The sequence below is a fragment of the Mustelus asterias genome, chromosome 14 (genome assembly GCF_964213995.1).
Source record: "Mustelus asterias chromosome 14, sMusAst1.hap1.1, whole genome shotgun sequence".
Classification (NCBI taxonomy): domain Eukaryota; kingdom Metazoa; phylum Chordata; class Chondrichthyes; order Carcharhiniformes; family Triakidae; genus Mustelus; species Mustelus asterias.
The window spans coordinates 98533365-98553105 of NC_135814.1; the positions used below are offsets into that span (position 1 = coordinate 98533365).

Below are 19741 nucleotides of genomic sequence, written 5' to 3' on the forward strand. Positions count from 1 at the left end.
CAGTGTACCCGAACAGGCGCCGGAGTGTGGCGACTAGGGGGATTTTCACAGTAACTTCATGGCAGTGTTAATGTAAGCCTACTTGTGACACTAATAAATAAACTTTAAAACATTATTTAGTCTCCACCCAGCCCCAGAGTTAGCAAACATTTAGTTTGGGAACTGCTGTCTTCCAGCAAGAAATGGAACAAGTGACTGTACTTCAGAAGTGGTTAATAAGTTAAGTGGTTAGGCGAATTGGCCGTGCTAAATTCTCCCTCAGTGTACCTGAACAGGCACCGGAGTGTGGCGACTAGGGGGTTTCCACAGTAACTTCATTGCAGTGTTAATGTGAGCCTACTTGTGACACTAATAAATAAACTTTGAAAATAGGGGGGAAAAGCAGAGGAATGGAACTAATGCTTGTTTGGGGAGCCAGGGCAGACACGATGGGCCAAATGGCCTCCTCCTGCGCTGTAACAATTGGAGGTGGCACAGGCACAATGGGATGAATGGCCTTCGGGGGGGCGGGGGGGGGAGCGCGGAGGTGGGGGGCGGGGGAGGGGGGGGGAGGTGGGGGGGGGGGGAGGTGGGGGGGGGGGGAGGTGGGGTGGGGGAGGTGGGGGGCGGGGGAGGGGGTGCTGTTTCACTCTGAGGTTCACCACGCTCCTGACCTGCTCAAACCCCCGACTAGGACAGTGGGGCAAATCTGGTGACAGGCTCCAGCCCGGCCGCACTCAGAAGCCAGATGAGCCCTGGCTTGCTCACCACTGTCGTAAGTGAAGCCCCCTCATCCTTGGAAATATCCTCATAAAGTATTCTTTGTCTCCATTATAAAGGGACAGGGAGGGTAAAGGGGTGTGGGTGGGTTTGATTTGATTTGATTTATTATTGTCACATGTATTGGGATAGAGTGAAAAGTAGTTCTTCTTGTGCGCTGTACAAATATTGATTCTTGCTTGCTATACATAAGCATACCGTTCATAGAGAAGGAAACGAGAGAGTGCAAAATGTAGTCTTACAGTCATAGCTAGGGTGTAGAGAATGATCAGCTTAATATAAGGTAGGTCCATTCAAAAGCCTGATGGCAGCAGGGAAGAAGCTGTTTTTGAGTCGGTTGGTACGTGACCTCAGACTTTTGTATCTTTTTCCTGACGGAAGTGGAAGAGAGAATGTCCGGGGTGCGTGGGGTCCTTAATTATGCTGGCTGCTTTTCCGAGGCCGCGGGAAGTGTAGACAGAGTCAATGGATGGGAGGCTGGTTTGCGTGGTGGACTGGGCTTCATTCACAACCCTTTGTAGTTTCTTGCAGTCTTGGGCAGGGCTCTGGGAGGGGAATTCATGCTGAAAATGCTGCAAAGGAGAGGAAAATATTCACGAGGGACTGAGTAAGTGCACTGACGCCATTAAGGGTTGGGGCATTGAATATGCAGACAGCTCGGAGTCGTCTCCACTCCCTTGGCTCTCCTCACACAGAGCAGACAACTCATCGAGCATCACAGACACCCACAGAGAGAAGCATAATTGGCTGCACAGGATCAGGGAACCCCTGGGGAGGGGGAACGGGGGGATGGAATCGTGTCATCTTTACGCGGACGACTTCATCCAATTAATTTGATGCAATAACTCCGGGCTGGGATTTACTCCATTTTATTTCCCACTCTCTGGCGACGATTCGGAAGTCGAGTTCGTGGACTTTGCCGACGCGGATCTGTGCCCGGGCTGCCACCTCCGAGGCCTTGCCAACAGAGGGCATGGCTTCGTTAGGAGTTTCTGCTTCTCCCAGGGATGGGAGGTTACCTTTGGCACTGGTGCCAATGACGTGACAGAGCGAGAGTCTCAGTAAGCGCGCGCCGCCAGCAATCGACTCGTCTTCCAATCAGGTGCCAGTTGCGGGCACCAAAAGAGAAAATGCTGGAAAATCTCAGCAGGTCTGGCAGCATCTGTAAGGAGGGAAAAGAGCTGACGTTTGCCAGTTGCGGGCATCTGCGTCAACTTCAGAACGTTGCCAACAGGCTGGGGGGAGGGTGGGGGGGGGGGAGGGTGTGGGGAATGGGGGGAGAGGATGGTGGGGGAAGAGGTTAGAAAAATCATGTACTAGGGGACATAGGTTTAAGGTACGTGGGGAAAAGTTTAGAGGGGATGGGCGAGGCAGGTTTTTTTACACAGAGGGTGGTGAATGTCTGGAACGCGCTGCCCGGGGAGGGGGTGGGAGCAAGTACGATAGCGGCAGTTAAGGGGCAACTAGACAAATACTGAATAGGATGGGAATGGAAGGATACGGACTCCGTAAGTGCAGCACTGTGAGGCAGTCGTGCTAACCACTGTGCCCCTGTGCCGCCTCTCCCAAGCTCTCTTCTGCTGATGAATTGATAGTCAAGGTTGGATCATTTCTTGTCGATCCTTCCTCTGGCTCTGCATTTACCTTCTCCCAAAGTAGTGCAATGCCCACTTCAGAAGCGGCCTTAGTTTGAAAAGACGGCACCTCTGACACTGTAAGGATTCTATGATTAAGCTGTAAAGGGATATAAAACAAAATGGTGTCATGTTCTCCGGCCTCTCAAATAAATTGAGTGAAGGCGGAAAGGGCGGGATGGAGTGGTAGGCCCGTGAGCTGTTTGTGTAATGGTGTTGCACTCGCTCACACAGTCACAGCTGAGAATAATTCCAGTTGGCACTGCCGAGAGGGGCCGTGGAATAGTTCACAAGCCCCCGCTCCACTCTTTGCGAGAGGCTTCATTCCCGGAACGGCTGCCTGTTTTCGCGGATTGCTTTGGCTCAGATTCTGCACCTCGGGAGATTTCGCTTCCACCAGTTTCTATTTTAGCTTTTCACCTCACAGCGTTTGTATGTATATATATTTTAAAAAATCAATCCAAAAATACATCCTCGGCGTGCTCCGAGGACAAGTCCCTTCGCTGGTGTCCTGATTATTTTTAGATGGGTAGTTGTGACTGAATGTGAAATCTGGCAGTGCTGAGGGGAGTTAGGTTCGCTTGAAGGGACACAGCTGGTTCTGTCGCCGTCACCTGCTTTCCCGCTCCCCGCGGCGGCTGAGGAATCCTTTGCAAGCGTGAAAAAGCTGAGGGAGCCGCGCCAAGCTGGCACCATCCGGGGCTGCGTATCCTGTTAACCTTGGCTCACGCTGGCAGTGCCCCTATCTCAGAAGGCAAGAGATTTTGGCACACAAAATCCGCTTTGCCACTGCAGTATTGGACTGAGGAAGGAGCCTTTAAGGAGCTGCCCCGGGGAGGTGGCGGGGGCGGGGAGGGCCTTCCCTCAAGTGCTTTACAACCAATCCTATCCTTGAAGGGTAGACACAGCAGCTGCTTTGTGCACAGCAAGATCCCAGCAGCAGCAGCAACGTGATCCGGTGATGGAGTTTGAGGGGTGATGCACTATCAGTCAAGCAAAGACTAGTTTGTATGCAAGAACAAATAGGCTTTTCCACAAGGGGCAAATATCGACCCTGGTTTGCGGGGGGGCGGGGGGGGATTTCTTTCCCTATTTTGCAATGGAAGAGGCAGTGCGTGCTATTGGCTGGTGATTGAGTCTTCCAGTCCCGCCACTCTGAACGGGGTTTCCCCTTGTTCAAACCCTCCACCACAGAAAGGAAGAAAAGGGGGGTGTTCGCCCTCAACATGACCCGGAAGATTCTGCCAGCGGGTTCAGCTGGAAAATCCCGGCCCAGGGTTCTGTGATCCTTTGAAACGATCTCCCAAGCAAGATCTTTGACATCTACTTCAGAGGACGGGCAAGATCCTGATTTTACCTTTCGGCCGGAGGTTGGCATCGAAGACAGTGCAGCAGTGGGAGTGTCGACCTGTCTGATGTGTTGAGGCCTCTGGAGTGGGCCTGGACCCCATCACACTCGGACTCAGAGGCCAGAGTGTTACCATCTGGACACTGGGTGGTACAATGGTTAGCACTGCTGCCTCACAGCGCCAGGGAGCCGCGTCCAATTTCTCGGGTCACCGTCTGTGCGGAGTCTGCACGTTCTCCCCATGTCTGCGTGTGTTTCCTCCGGGTGCTCTGGTTTTCCCTCACAGTCCGAAAGATATGCTGGTTAGGTGCATTGGCCTTGCTAAATTCTCCCTCAGTGGACCCGAACAGGCACTGGATTTGATTTGATTTATTATTGTCACATGTATACAGGGAAAAGTATTGTTTCTTGTGCGCTAAATAGACAAAGCATACCGTTCATGAGGAAGGAAAGGAGGGGGTGCAGAATGTAGTGTTACAGTCATAGCTCGGGTGCAGAGAAAGATCAACTTAATGTAATGTAGACCCATTCAAAAGTCTGATGGCAGCAGGGAAGAGGCTGTTCTTGAGTCGGTTGGTACGTGACCTCAGACTTTTGTACCTTTTCCCCGACAGAAGAAGGTGGAGGAGAGAATGTCCGGGGTGCGTGGGATCCTTAATTATGCTGGCTGCTTTTCTGAGCCAGCGGGAAGTGTAGACGGAGTCAATGGATGGGAGGCTGGTTTACATGATGGACTGGGCTACTTTTGTAGTTTCTTGCGGTCTTGGTCAGAGCAGGAGCCACACCAAGCTGTGATAGAACCAGAAAGAATACTTTCTATGGTGCATCTGTAAAAGTTGGTGAGAGTCGTAGCGGACATGCCAAATTTCCTTAGTCTTCTGAGAAAGTTGGTGGGCTTTCTTAACTATAGTGTCGGCACGGGGGGACCAGGACAGGTGATCTGGACACCTAAAAACTTGAAGCTGTCAAGGAGTGTTGTGACTAGGATATTTTCACAGTAACTTCATTGCAGTGTTAATGTAAGCCTACTTGTGACACGAATAAATAAAGTTTAACTTGGCAGTGCCACACTGGCTGGTGGAGTTCTGAATTGAGTCTGGTGGATTTGTCCTCCACTGGGCAAGTTGAGACAAGCGTGTGTGTGACAGTAATGGACCTGTGTGCAATGTCTGCCCAGTACACCATTCGTTAAGCTGTGATTCATAATTGCTCCTTGGAGATATAGCTGGCGGTCGGTCAGTTTTATATATATACCGGAGAGGAGTTTTCTCATCCACATCCTGGGGACTGCTAATTGAAAGTGTTTTCAAATCGCTCAGAATTACTTCCCCTGCCCGCTCGGTGCAGCCAAGTAGAATGTGTTCCTCACCAATAGAATTAGGATCCCTACAGTACAGAAGGAGGCCATTCAGCCCATCGAGTCTGCACCGACCACAATCCCACCCAAGCCCTATCCCCGTAACCCCATGCATTTACCCTACCTAGTCCTCCTGACACTAAGGGGCAATTTTAGCACGGCCAATCCACCTAACCCGCACATCTTTGGAGTGTGGGAGGAAACCGGAGCACCCGGAGGAAACTCACGCAGACACGGGGAGAATGTGCAGACTCCACACAGTGACCCGAGCCGGAATTGAACCTGGGTCCCTGGCGCTGTGAGGCCCATCGTATCAGCACTGACAACAATCCCTCCCAGGCCCTGTCCCGTAACCTCCTGACACTAAGGGGCAATTTAGCATGGCCAATTAACCTAACCTGCACACCTTTGGAGTGTGGGAGGAAACCGGAGCACCCGGAGGAAACCCACGCAGACATGGGGAGAACGTGCAGACTGCACACAGACAGTGACCCGAGCCGGAATTGAACCTGGGTCCCTGGCGCTGTGAAGCAGCAGTGCTAACCACTGTGTCGCCATGCTGCCCTGTAATGACCCGGGGGCCGAAGTTTTCTGGCCCTTCCTGCCAGCGAGATCTTCTGGTCCTGCCAATGGCGACCCCCCTCCCCCAGCCCCCGTGGCGCATTCCCCAGCGACAGAGGATGCAGGGTAAAGCCAGGCAAAGCTATCAGCGGGACAGGAACAGCCTGTCGCTGGCCACCTCCACTGACAGAAGACGTAAGGGAACGGGGGGTGGGGGCGGAGAGGAAAATCCCACCCCAGGTATTCTTGTTTCTGGTGGTGTTTGTTGAGGGCAGCAGATTGGCAAAGATGCTGGGGAGATCCCCTCTGCTCTTCCTCTAAATAACGGGATCTTTTATGTCCAATGGAGGGAGCTGACAGGGCCTCAGTTTAAGGTCTGGATGGATAGATGGGGAATCGGCAGTGCAGCACTCACCCAGCGCTGCAGTGCACTGTCAGTCTGGGATGGTGCTATTGTATCAGGAACCCACTACCTCATGAGACGAAAGTGTCACAGACGCCTAAGCCCAGTTCACACTCCTAAACTCCAGCGAATACAATCCTAACCAACTCGATCTCTCCTCGTCCGTCGGTCCCGCCTTGTCTGCACTCCCTCAAAAGCAAGAATAGATGCAAAAAGCGGGGAGGATAAATGTTGGTATGGGCTGGTTGAGTTGAATGGGCTATTATGGGCTGCATTGTATTTCATAGAATCATAGAATCCCAACAGTGCAGACTGAGGCCATTCGGCCCATCGAGCCTGCACCGACAACTATCTCACCCAGGCCCTATCCCTGTAACCCCACATTTTTACCCTATTTACATATTGGGGCACTAAGGGGCAATTTAGCATGGCCAATCCACCGAACCTGCACATCTCTGGAGTGCTTTGTAATTCTTTGGACAGTTTGATACTGAGTGACGGAACAGAGAGATCCTGGAGTTTACATACACCCCACAGTCTGAAAGACGTGCTGGTTAGGCGCATTGGCCACTCTAAATTCTCCCTCAGTGTGCCCAAACAGGTGCTAGAGTGTGGCGACCAAGGGATTTTCACAGTAACTTCATTGCAGTGTTAATGTAAGCCTACTTGCGACACTAATGCGTAAACTTTAAAAAAACAAAATGGCAGAGCAAGTCAGTAAAGCTCTTTGCAAAATAAATGTGGTCCTTGGGTCTGTTTATAACACAATAGGGTTACAAAAGGAAGGTAGCTATGGTAAACCTTCATAAATCGCTGGTGTCCAGTCCTGAACGCCACATTTTAATTTGAACATGGAGCGGGTGCAGAAGAGAATCACAGAATGGGGCCTGGTTGAGGGGTTTGAGGTCTGTGGCAGGCTGGAAGATCTGGGAAGTTCCCCTTCGAGCCAAGAAGGTTAAGGGGAGATTCGGTGGAGGTGTGACTGTCATAAGCCCTCGGAGGCAGAAGTCCCTTCACCAAAATCCCTTTATTTACCAGTCTGACAACAGCATACAGAGTGATTTCAGTGAGCAGTCTACACTGGGAGTCCCAGAGGAACTGGCACGCCTGGTTAAGTGCAAAGCAAGAGCCTCCCTGATTGGCCCATCAATTTGGCCCTTTATCAGGGAGTTCATATTCTAATAGGCCCATCTCAGTTGCCTGATTCGAGTTGTTACAGTGACAAAATCTCAAAAGGGTTAGATGGAAGAGGGAAAACAAAATATTGGCAGTGGCAGAAGGTGGAGGTTTAAAGTAATTGGGGAAAAAACTTTTTTTTTTGCATAGTGCGCTGTGGTACATCGCCTGAAAGATTGGTGGAAACAAACTCAATAGCAATATTGGCGGCACGGTGGCACAGTGGTTAGCACTGCTGCCTCACAGCGCCAGGGGCCCGGGTTCAATTCCTGGCTTGGTGTGGAGTCTGCACATCCTCCCCGTGTCTGCGTGGGTTTCCTCCGGGTGCTCTGGTTTCCTCCCACAGTCCGAAAGACGTGCTGGTTAGGTGCATCGGCCATACTATTTCGTGTACCTGTACAGGCAAGATGGATTGAATGATCTCCGTCTGTGCTCTGCCATAGTCCCAGATGACCATGGGTTGCTCTCCCCTTTAAGGGGGAAGAGCTGACTGGTGGTTTTTTAACCCGGTGGGGGGAGAGGGGGGGTCGGTGGTGGTCATTACAGGCAAGTGGCAAGCTGAAGGCTTTTAAAAAAAAATTTATTTGTTAATGTCACAAATAGGCTTACATTAACACTGCAATGAAGTTACTGTGAAAATCCCCTAGTCGCCACACTCCAGCACCTGTTCGGGTACACTGAGGGAGAATTTAGCATGGCCAATGCATCTAACCAGCACGTCTTTCAGATTTTGGGAGGATACTGGAGGACCCGGAGGAAACCCACGCAGACACGGGGAGGACGTGCAAACTCCGCACAGATAGTGACCCCAAGCCGGGAATCGAACCCGGGTCCCTGGTGCTGTGGGGCAGCAGTGCGAACCACTGTGCCACACCCTGCCACCCAAGAAGGCGAGGCCTTCATGAATAGCCTCAGCCAATATGGGAATTGAATCTGTGATGTTGGGGTCCTCCTTCTGTACGGTATCATTCAATGATTACAAGGATACTTTAAAAAAGTACAAACGAGCGTATGAATTAGGAGCCATTCAGCCCTTTGTAAGTTCTGAGGGACATCCTGAGACTATCAAAGGTATGATCTGAATCTCGGTATCAATTTTAAATTAACATTTACGCTTGTATTTTTAACTTTTTTCCAAGTGACCTTGTCCATTGTAATGAAATCAGGCAGAGTGGTGGGCTGCTATAAAGCTCTGAGGACCCCCGGGTACCATTGTCAGCGCTGAGGGAGGTGACTCTTTCCGTGATTTCTGTGCCCACTAACTTGTCGTTTTCTTTCTCCTCCCCAACAGTAATCTGCTGTCCTCCAAGTACAAAGAAATACACTTTGAGAAACAAAAGACCTTCTTTTCCAAGGTAAGGCCGGGCTTTAATTTGATTATTTGGGTAGGAAAAACTCTCCCGGAGAAGGATTGGGATTTAACAGACTACGATGAGGCACCCACATCAGTTTGGGGTGCAGTTCCACACACAAACCCACGACCACTTCCATCTAGAAGGACAAGGGCAACAGATACATGGGAACACCACCACCTGCAAGTTCCTCTCCAAGCCACTCACCCTCCTGACTTGGAAATATATCAGCCATTCCTTCACAGTCACCGGGTCAAAATCCTGGAATTCCCTCCCTAATGGCATTGTGGGTCAACCCACAGCACGTGGACTGCAGCGATTCAAGAAGGCAACTCATCACCACCTTCGCAAGGGGCAACTAGGGATGGGCAATAAATGCTGGTCTAGCCAGTGACGCCCATGTCACAGGAATGAATAAAAAGAACACACGAATACGCACACACACAAACACACAGACACACATACACGCGCGCACACACACAAACAGATGCATGCACACACAAACACGCGCATGCACAGACACAAACACACATGCACACATGCATACACACATACACACGCGCGTGCACAACATACACACACACACGTGTGCATATGCACACACACGTGCGCACACACGCACACATGCGCACACACACACATGCGCACACATGTGCATGCACACGCACACATGCATTCTCACACGCACACGTGCACACACACGCACACACATATACACACACACACATATACACACATATACACACACACAATCTGTGCCAAGGGACATTCACTGGGCAAATCGAAGGTTCAGTTCCCTTGGCCGATTTTGTCAATCAGTTTGACCATGGCTGATGTGGGTCTGAAGTTTGTTGACCCACATTGGCTCCTTATCCCACATGGTGGCTGAATGGCCTCCTCCACTGGTGTAACCATTCTCTGATCCTGTGGGGAGTGGGATGGGTGGAGTTGTTCTCACACAGGGCTGGCATGGACGGGCCAGGCCTCCTCCTGTGGTGTAATCATTCTGCCCAACTCAAATCAGTCAATCTCACTTTTGAGATTCTAAGTTGACCATCCCACTGCCCCTCCACCGGCCTCAACAGCTGTTTAAGGGGGTGGGGGTGTGTGCGTGTGCATGTGCGTTTGTGTGTGTGCACGTGGTGTGTGCGTATGTGTGTACGCGTGGTGTGTGCGTGTATGCGTGTTTGCGTGGGTGTATGGCAAGACACCCCTGAATGACACAACCCATATGTTAACGCTTGCCCCATGGGAGACAATCGACGCCCTCCCGAACGGCCTGGCTTGGTTGTAAAACGATGAATGGTTGTTCTGCTGTGGCTCCTCCAGGAGAACATCTGAAGTGCCTTCAAAGTGGAATGACACGGTGGCGCAGTGGTTAGCACTGCTGCCTCACAGCGCCAGGGACCCGGGTTCGATTCCCAGCTTGGGTCACTGTCTGTGTGGAGTTTGCACGTTCTCCCCATGTCTGCGTGGGTTTCCTCGGGGTGCTCCGATTTCCTCCCACAGTCCAAAGATGTGCAGGTTAGGTGCACTGGCCATGCTAAATTGTCCCTTAATGTCAGGGGACTAGCTAGCGTAAAGGTATGGGATTATGGGGATAGGGCCTGGGTGGGATTGTGGTTGGTGCAGACTCAATGGGCTGAATGGCCTCCTTCTGCATTGTAGGATTCCATGATTTTACCCAGGCCCTTTCCACGTAACCCCAAGTATTTATCCCACTAATATCCCTAATCTACACATCTTGGGACAGATTGGGACAATTTAGCATGGCTAATCCACCTAGCCTGCACATTTTTGGACCGTGGGAGGAAACCGGAGCACCCGAAGGAAACCCACGCAGACACGGGGAGAACGTGCAGACTCCGCACAGACAGTGACCCAAGCCGGGAATTGAACCTGGGTCCCTGGCGCTGTGAGGCAGCAGTGTTAACCACTGTGCCACCGCGCTGTCCCCTGTGGTGTGGCGGGGCAGGCTTGAAGGGCCGAATGGCCTACCTCTATTTTGTCTGGGCGGGATTTTACGACCTTGCTCGGGCGAGACTGGAAATTCCCGCCCAAGGTCAATGTTTTTGGAGTCCCGCCCACTCCAATTCCGTGGCGGGCGCGGTGGTAAAGTTCCGGCCTATGTTTCTAAGGTGCAGCTGGTTTTGAGCTTTGCTGGGGAAAGGCAAATGAAGGGTTAACCCAAAAAAAAATGTCAGATGTTTTACTGTTTAAAAAAAACAACCAGGAGAGTCGGACACCAGAGGATTATTGGCAGTGCGGTGGTTCAGTAGCTCCGTGTGGAATCATTCCTTCCCGGACATCTTGCTGGTGCGTTCAGCTGCGAAAACAATCCCCCCAAAAGTCCCCAGCATCCTGTTGCCATGGTAGCGAGCCACCTACGAGATTTATAAGACCATCTTGGACTGCGTACAACTGCCAGCAGATGGGAAATCACAGAATGCTAATTCAGCAAAGGAATATCAGTTAGCATCGAGCGTCAGTGCAGAGAGGAGGGGGGAGGGGGAGGTCGGGGGGGGGGGGGGGGAGCGCAGGGCTCGGAGAGGGCACTCAGCCCCGTGGTTAGCTATGCAGACTGATGGGGGAGGGGGGGTGGTCTTACCCACCCCACTGCCCTCCCTCCCCTCCCCTCCCCCCCTGCTTCCGGGATATACATCTTGCCCTCGCAGGTGTGAGTGAGACATACTGGGTGGGATTTTACAGCCTTGCTTGACCCGTGACTGGAAAACCCCGCCCAAGGTCAACAGACCTTCCCGTTGTCCACCCCTCGCCCGCTTCGATTCCTGTGGCGGGCGGGACGGTAGAATTGTGGCGATTTTAAAAAAAAATTATTCATTTGTGGGACATGGGTGTCGCTGGCTGGCCAGCATTTATTGCCCATCCCTAGTAGCCGGTTTGCTCGGCTATTTCAGAGGGCAGTTGAGAGTCAACCACATTGCTGTGGCTCTGGAGTCCCATGTAGGCCAGACCAGGTAAGGACGACAGATTTCCTTCCCTAAAGGGACATTAGTGAACCAGATGGGTTTTCCCGACAATCGACAATGGTTTCATTCTTAATTCCAGACATTTTTTTATTGAATTCAAATTCTACCATCTACCGTGGCGGGATTCGAACCTGAGTCCCCCAGAACATTAGCTGAGTTTCTGGATTAATAGTCCAGCGATAATACCACTAGGCCATCGCCTCCCCTTTTCTCTCAGTTTAGGTTGATTTGCCATGTATGGGGGTGTGCGGAGTTGGGAATGTGCAAGTAGGTGAACAGCCTGCATTTTGATATCACCCTTAACATCCTTCAGGCCCGACCAACCAATCCTTGACTCTCAGCTACTCGAGGAGATGTGACCAGATGCTTGGTTAGCGAGGCAGGTTTTACCGAGTGTCTTTAAAGAACAGGAATGTGAGAGAGAGAGAGAACGATGGGGAAGATTCAGGGTGGGAGTTTCTGAGCTAAAGGTCTTGCAGCTGATGACCCAGTCAATGGTGGGGTGAAGGACATGGATGTTGCTGGCCAGGCCAGCATTTATTGCCCTCGTTGCCCTTGAGAAGGTGGTGATGAGCTGCCTTCTTGAAACCGTGCAGTCCACGCGCTGTGGGTTGACCCACAATGCAATTACGGTTAGGATTCCAGGATTTTGACCCAGCGACTGCGAAGGAACGGTGATATATTTCCAAGTCAGGATGGTGAGCAGCTTGGAGGGGAACTTGCAGGTGGTGGTGTTCCCATGTGTCTGCTGCCCTTGTCCTTCTAGATGGAAATGGTCGTGGGTTTGGAAGGTGCTGTCTAAGGATCTTTGGTGAATTGCTGCAGTGCATCTTGTAGATAGTACACACGCTGCTACTGAGCGTCGGTGGTGGAGGGAGTGAATGTTTGTAGATGTGGTGCCAATCAAGCGGGGCTGCTCTGTCCTGGATGGGGTGAAGCTTCTTGAGTGTTGTTGGAGTTGCACCTATCCAGGCAAGTGGGGAGTATTCCATCACACTCCTGACTTGTGCCTTGTAGATGGTGGACAGACTTTGGGGAGTCAGGAGGTGAGTTACTCATCACAGGATTCCTAGGCTCTAACCCTCTCTAGTAGCCACAGTTTATATGGCTAGCCCAGTTCAGTTTCTGGCCAGGATGTTGATAGAGGGTTGCAGAATTAAAGGAATGCAGAGATCTCGGAGGTTGTAGGAGTGGAGGAAGTTACAGAGATGGGGCAGAGGGTTGGTTGCAAAACATTGAATGGGTTTGAACGTAAGGATGACAGTTTAAATGTGAGCTTCTTCTAGATGTGGAGCTAATGTAATAAAAACATAGAAACTAGAAGCAGCAGAAGGCCATTTGGCCCTTTGAGCCTCCTCCACCATTCATTTTGATCATGGCTGATCATCAAATTCAATATCCTGATCTCCCCTTCCCCACCATATCCCTTGGTCACTTCAGCTCCTAGAGCTATATCTAATTCCTTCTTGATTGAAACACAGAAAATAGAAGCAGGAGGAGGCCATTCGGCCCCTCGAACTTGAAATGTAGGTTAGGGGGGTGATGAGCGAATGGGATTTGATGTGGGTTAGGATGAGAATTAGATGAGTTGAAGGTCACACATGGTGTGGGGGAGGGGGGATGAGATGCCAAAATGGAGAACATTGAGGTTGTTGAGTCTGGGACTGGGAAAAGCCGGAAGGAGCACTGAGCTAGGGATGGCCAGCATTTATTGCCCATCCCTAGTTGCCCTTGAGAAGGTGGTGGTGAGCTGCCTTCTTGAATCGCTGCAGTCCACGTGCTGTGGGTTGACCCACAATGCTGTTAGGGAGGGAATTCCAGGATTTTGACCCAGCGACTGTGAAGGAACGGCGATATATTTCCAAGTCAGGATGGTGAGTGGCTTGGAAGGAAACGTGCAGGTGGTGGTGTTCCCAGGTATCTGCTGCCCTTGTCCTTCTAGATGGAAGTGGTCATGGGTTTGGAAGGTGCTGCCTAAGGATCTTTGGTGAATTGCTGCAGTGCATCTTGTAGATAGTACACACTGCTGCTACTGAGCGTCGGTGGTGGAGGGAGTGAGTGTTTGTGGATGTGGTGCCAATCAAGCGGGCTGCTTTGTCCTGGATGGGGTGAAGCTTCTTGAGTGTTGTTGGAGCTGCACCCATCCAGGCAAGTGGAGAATATTCCATCACACTCCTGACTTGTGCCTTGTAAATGGTGGACAGGCTTTGGGGAGTCAGGAGGTGAGTTACTCGCTGCAATAATCCCAGCCTCTGACCTGCTCTTGTAGCCACTGTGTTTATGTGGTGGGTCCAGTTGAGTTTCTGTTCAATGGTAACCCAAGGGTGTTGACAGTGGGGGATTCAGTGATGGTCACACCATTGAATGCCAAGGCGCGGTGGTTAGAGGTCATTGCCTGGCATTTGTGTGGCGCGAATGTCACTTGCCACTTGTCAGCCCAAGTATTCGCTTTGTTAGAGCGCTCAGCAGCTGGGCGCAATCTGCAGGGGCACCAGCTGCCAGGTTCCAGCTGAATCGATCATGCGGACACCTCACGCAGGAGAAAGTGCTGACCTGGTGTGTGGAAGAGTAAAATGAGCAAACACACTAAAGGAATTGTGCCAGCGTTGGCAATCCACCAGTTTTGCTGAGATCAGAGCAGGTCGATTTCACGCTGCATCCCATAATCGTAACTGATTAATTGCCTGCGCAAAGAGAGAGAAGTCAGCCAGCTCACAACAGCGCTCCCTCTGGAGAGAGGAGAGGCGAGTATCGGTGCACATCGAGGCATAGAAATGCCAGCATGAACTGACCCACCCAGAGGGCATCTGAGGGATCCTGAGTATGCTTAGCCCTGTCTGCTTCAGACGACACAAAGACTTCACTTTAAGATATTTCTCCCTATGCAAAATTACATTTAAATGCTAGACTGTAGGGGTTAACTAACTCTGCTAAGCTGACCAATTGTAGCAAACTTGACTACATGTAGAATCAGAAGGCATGCTGGATTAGCCAAAAATTGACTGCATTCCTGAAGGGTACACAACGCAGGCAAACAACAATTTCCCATAACAGCAGCTGCAGGGATTGTTTTTCTAGATGGAGACAGCATGCGAAAAACACTTCCAATAACGAGATAAGGATTGAAATATATTTTGGATTTTAGAGTGTGTGAGTTCAGCTCAAATTCAAGTTCAGTTCAGTTCAGTTCTTCGAGGGCCGAGCGGAAAAGCCAGTCTCCAAGTTCGCTTTTTTGCTTCCGTCATAGAAACATAGAAGATAGGAGCAGGAGGAGGCCATTCATCTCGATCATGGCTGATCATCCAACTCAATCGCCTAATCCTGCTTTCTCCCCATAATCTTTGATCCCATTCGCCCCAAGTGCTATATCCAACCGCCTCTTGAATACATTCAATGTTTTGGCATCAACTACTTCCTGTGGTAATGAATTCCACTCTTTGGGTGAAGAAATGTCTCCTCACCTCCGTCCTAAGTGGTCTACCCTGAATCCTCAGACTGTGACCCTTGGTTCTCGACTCCCCCACCATCGGGAACATCCTCCCTACATCTACCCTGTCTCGTCCTGTTAGAATTTTATAAATCTCTATGAGATCCCCCCCGCACAGACAGTGACCCAAGCTGGGAATTGAACCTGGGTCCATGGCACTGTGAGGCAGCGGTGCTAACCACTGTTATACTGTGGCACCGTGCCACCCCAATTGTTGAATCAAGGCTACTAAACTTCTCACCTCACCCTCAATAGCCTTTGAAACACAAAATTTTCATTTTTACCATTTTAACAGACGTGAACTGATACCCCAGATTGGCGCTCACTGCGGGCATTGTCTGTCAGACCAATTAGACATAGAGTAGAATCTCTACACTGCAGAACGAGGCCATTCAGCCCATCGAGACCATACCGATCTCTTATCCAGCCCATTCCCCCGCTCAATCCCTGTCACCCCACACATTTCCCCCGTGCCACCACAATTATTGAATCAAGGCACCTGGGCTTTGACTCATGATCTCCCCCGAGCTGCCCTCCGCTGATAACCCTTGCTGTTTCTCTTTATTCCTCAATGGGATGTGGGTATCGCTGGCAGGGCACCCTCCTAATTGGCGGCACAGTGGTTAGCACTGCTGCCTCTTAGCGCCAGGGACCTGGGTTCAATTCCCAGCTTGGGTCATTCTCTGTGGTATTTGGGTAGCGAGTCTTTTCTGCTTTCCAATGGGCATAGGAAGGCCACGGGTACGCCACAAGGCGGTGTTGGCTGACTAATGGGCGGCACGGTGGCACAGTGGTTAGCACTGCTGCCTCACAGTGCCAGGGACCCAGGTTCAATTCCCGGCCTTGGGTCACTATCCGTGTGGAGTTTGCATGTTCTCCCCGTGTCTGCGTGGGTTTCCTCCGGGTGCCCTGGTTTCCTCCCACAGTCCGAAAGATGTGCTGGTTAGGTGCATTGGCTATGCTAAATTCTCCCTCAGTGTACCCGAACAGGCGCCGGAGTGTGGCAACTAGAGGATTTTCACAGTAACTTCATTGCAGGGTTAGTGTCAGCCTACTTGCGACATTAATAAATAAACTTTAAGACTTTTAAATTCGAGGGTGGTGGTGAGCTACCTTTCAGAATCCAATCAAGGGGCAGGCTAGGCTATTTCGAAGGGTGGTTAAGAGTCATTGCTGCATCAGTTGTAAGCCAGACCGGGTAGGGACGTGCAGATTTCCTTCCCTAAAGAGTGGGTTGTTAATGACAATCTAATTACATTGTCACCATTGCTTATATACAAATTCTTCATTCCAGATTTATTCAGTTTAGCTGAATTTAAATTCCACAGCCACCTTGTTGGGATTTTAATTTGTATTTCTGGTTTAATAGTACAGGCCCCTGGATAACTAGTCTGTTAACTAGCCCTGTAACTAGTCTGGCAAGTAGTCCAGTAACGAGTCTGGCAACTGGTCCAGTAACTAGTGCAGTAACTAGTCCAGCAACTAGCCCAGTAACTAGTCCAGCAACTAGTCCGGTAAGTAGCCCAGTAACTGATCCAGTAACTAGCCCTGTAAGTAGCCCAGTATCTGGCCCAGTAACTAGTGTAGTAACTAGTCCGGTAGCTAGCCCAGTAACTGGTTTGTAACTAGTCCAGCAACTAACCTGGCAACTAGTCCGGTAACTATTCCAGTAACTACTACAGTAACTAGTCTGTTAAGTAGCCCAGTAACTAACCCAGTAACTGGTCTAGTAACTATTTCAGCAACCAGGGCAGTGACTAGCCCAGTGACTAGCCCAGCACTCTGCTACACTAGTCCCCTTACTAATAAATACAGTGTGCCAGTTTGATGCTGACAAAGCGGGGGCCACAAAGTAATCCTTTCCCGGCGCCACCTGGCTATGGTTGGCAGTGGCACCTTGTGGATCAGTTGTTCGAGCTGGCCTCACCCTCAGTGCTGCAGAGTCCAGTAGCTATGCGAGCCGCAATGGGGCTGGTGGAATTAATTTAGTGCTTCCCACGGCAACTCCAGCAACATCTCGTTATGCAAATCGCTCCCTCGCAAATCCAAAAATAGGCTGGCGTGGTGGAAGAAAACCCGAGATCCGGATAACGTTGGGGAGAGAGGGCGGGGGAAGAGCGAGATTAATAAAAACCAGTCGCTGAAGGAGAACCACTTTTCAGTGGAACAACGACTCTAAACAGAGATTATTCACTTCCCCTCTGGACAGTAAAGCACTTTGTCATTTTAATTACGCCATTTAGTGTTCAGTTAAAAATATGATTGCTGTATTCTTACACATGCTGCGTTTCCAGAGACTATTTTCCACCTGAATTTCTGTATTAAAGAAATGCTTGCTGGGTTTACTTCTCGACAGGGGACATTCAGGCTGAGAACTGGCTTATTTTACATTGCTGATTACCCCTCGCCAGTACTGGGGTGGCACAGTGGTTAGCACTGCTGCCTCACCACGCCAGGGACCTGGGTTCGATTCCCAGCTCGGGTCACTGTCTGTGTGGAGATTGCACGTTCTCCCCGTGTCTGCGTGGGTTTCCTCCGGGTGCTCCGGTTTCCTCCCACAGTCCAAAAGACGTGCTGGTTAGGTGCATTGGCCGTGCTAAATTCTCCCTCAGTGTGACCCAAACAAGTGCTGGAATGTGGCGACTAGGGGATTTTCACAGTAACTTCACTGCAGTGTTAATGTAAGCCAACTTGTGACACTAATAAATATATAAAGTTGAGTAGAAAACTCCCGGGGTGTGTATGGCATGGCAAGATGCCTTGCCTGGCTGGATATCTGAGGGTGGACCTTACCCCAGCAGTGTGGGCGTCATTCCAATTCTTTGTGTGGGCGCCACACACGGCAGTGCCAATCGGTGCCCGGTTAGAGGCTGTTTAATCGCGTGCAACCTGCCCATTCTGAGCTGGTGTCAGAATGTTTCTCCTGGGATGGGGGGAGCGACCCTCCTTCCTTCATCCAAAAGGTCCCGGGTTCAGGCAAATCTTCCCGAGGCACAGGCCTGGAGTTAGGGAACATAGAATCATAGATCAAAGAATCCCTGCAGAAGGAGGCCACTCGGCCCATCGAGTCTGCACCGACCACAATCCCACCCAGGCCCTATCCCCATAACCCCACACATTTACCCTGCTAATCTCCCGACACTAGGGTCAATTTAGCACGGCCAATCCACCTAACCCAATCTTTGGACTGTGGGAGGAAACCGGAGCACCCCGGAGGAAACCCACGCAGACACGAGGAGAATGTGCAAACTCCACACAGACCGTGACCCGAAGCTGGGAATTGAACCCGGGTCCCTGGCGTTGTGAGGCAGCGGTGCTAACCACTGTGTCACCGTGCCGCCTCACAATTCTCCAAACTCGCCCAGTGGCTGGGATTTTCCAGTCCCGCTGCTGTGAGCGGAAAGCACTGAATTTTCCGTTGTCGCTGGCAGTGGCGGAACGTGCACGACCAGAGAATTCCAGGCTGACGCTCCCAGTGTGGCGCTGAGGGGTTGCAGCGCTGTCAGAGGGGCCCGACTTTGAGTTGTGACATTAAACCACGGGCCTGTCTAGTCCATCAGGGGTTTAATATTCCGTGGGGTATTTTGCCACAGGGCAGGGTGCTCTCCCCGGTGCCTTGGCCAACATTCATCCCTCGACCAGCATCGATTACCCATTGCTGGTTGTGGGAACACACTGTTCACAAGAATTTGTCGCTGTACATTATAACAGTGACTGCACCTTAGAAAGGGACTTCATTGTGGCGGCACGGTAGCACAGTGGTTAGCACTGCTGCCTCATCGCTCCAGGGACCCAGGTTCGATTCCCGGCTTGGGCCACTGTCTGTGTGGAGTTTGCACATTCTCCCCGTGTCTGCGTGGGTTTCCTCCGGGTGCTCCGGTTTCCTCCCACAGTGCAAAGATGTGCGGGTTAGGTTGACTGGCCATGCTAAATTGCCCCTTAGTGTCAGGGGGATTGGCAGGGTAAATATGAGGGGTTGCGGGAACAAGGTCGGGCTGGGACTGTGATAGGTGTCGACTCGACGGGCCGAATGGACTCCTTCTGCACTGTAGGGTTTCTATTGGTTGCAAAGCGCCTTGGGGGTGTCCTGAGGTGGCAAAGGGCGCTAGATAAATGCAGGTCTTCCTTTTAGCTGCGTACAGAGAGAGTGCTCTGTGTGTTAATCCTCATCCTGGATGTGTTGATTTCAATGCACTCTGAGGTGACGGCTAACTGTAGCATTGCAGTGAGAATCTTATGGTGCAGGAAGGTATCAGGCTGTGTGATTCAGTGTGCAGTCTGCTGTGTGTTTAGCACGAATCTACCTTGCCCCCGCACACAGTGGAAAGTTCTTCACAAAAAACACAGGCGAGAAACAAAACCATGCTGGAATTATCATTTCTGTTGAATGAAACTATCTATCTCACCCGTCTAATCTGGATTTTCTTTTTTTTTGCCTCAACCGTTAACCCTGGAAGTGAGTCGCTCCCACATTTCTGTGCAGGAATCTCTCTCGGATTCCGTTTAAAGGCTGGAATTTTCCCAGCAGGTTTTCCGGGGGGTGGATTCAACGGGAATTCCCATTGACAACGGCGGGGGGCATCAGAAGGGATCCACAAGGAAGAGGTGGGCAGAGAATCTTGCCCAGATTCTCTTGCACTGATCCCTGGGCGGCACGGTGCCACAGTGGTTAGC

The 19741-nt window shown here is 51.0% G+C and overlaps 1 protein-coding gene across 1 annotated transcript in view; it reads left to right on the forward strand.

Annotated features, from left to right (window-relative positions):
* The window catches only part of LOC144503896 (disintegrin and metalloproteinase domain-containing protein 23-like), a 144614-nt gene that overhangs the window by 40149 nt on the left and 84724 nt on the right, over positions 1-19741 (forward strand). The window contains exon 4 of the mRNA XM_078228940.1: positions 8530-8593. Within this exon, the coding sequence (XP_078085066.1) occupies positions 8530-8593 (64 nt within the window). The remainder of the gene's footprint in view (positions 1-8529; positions 8594-19741) is intronic.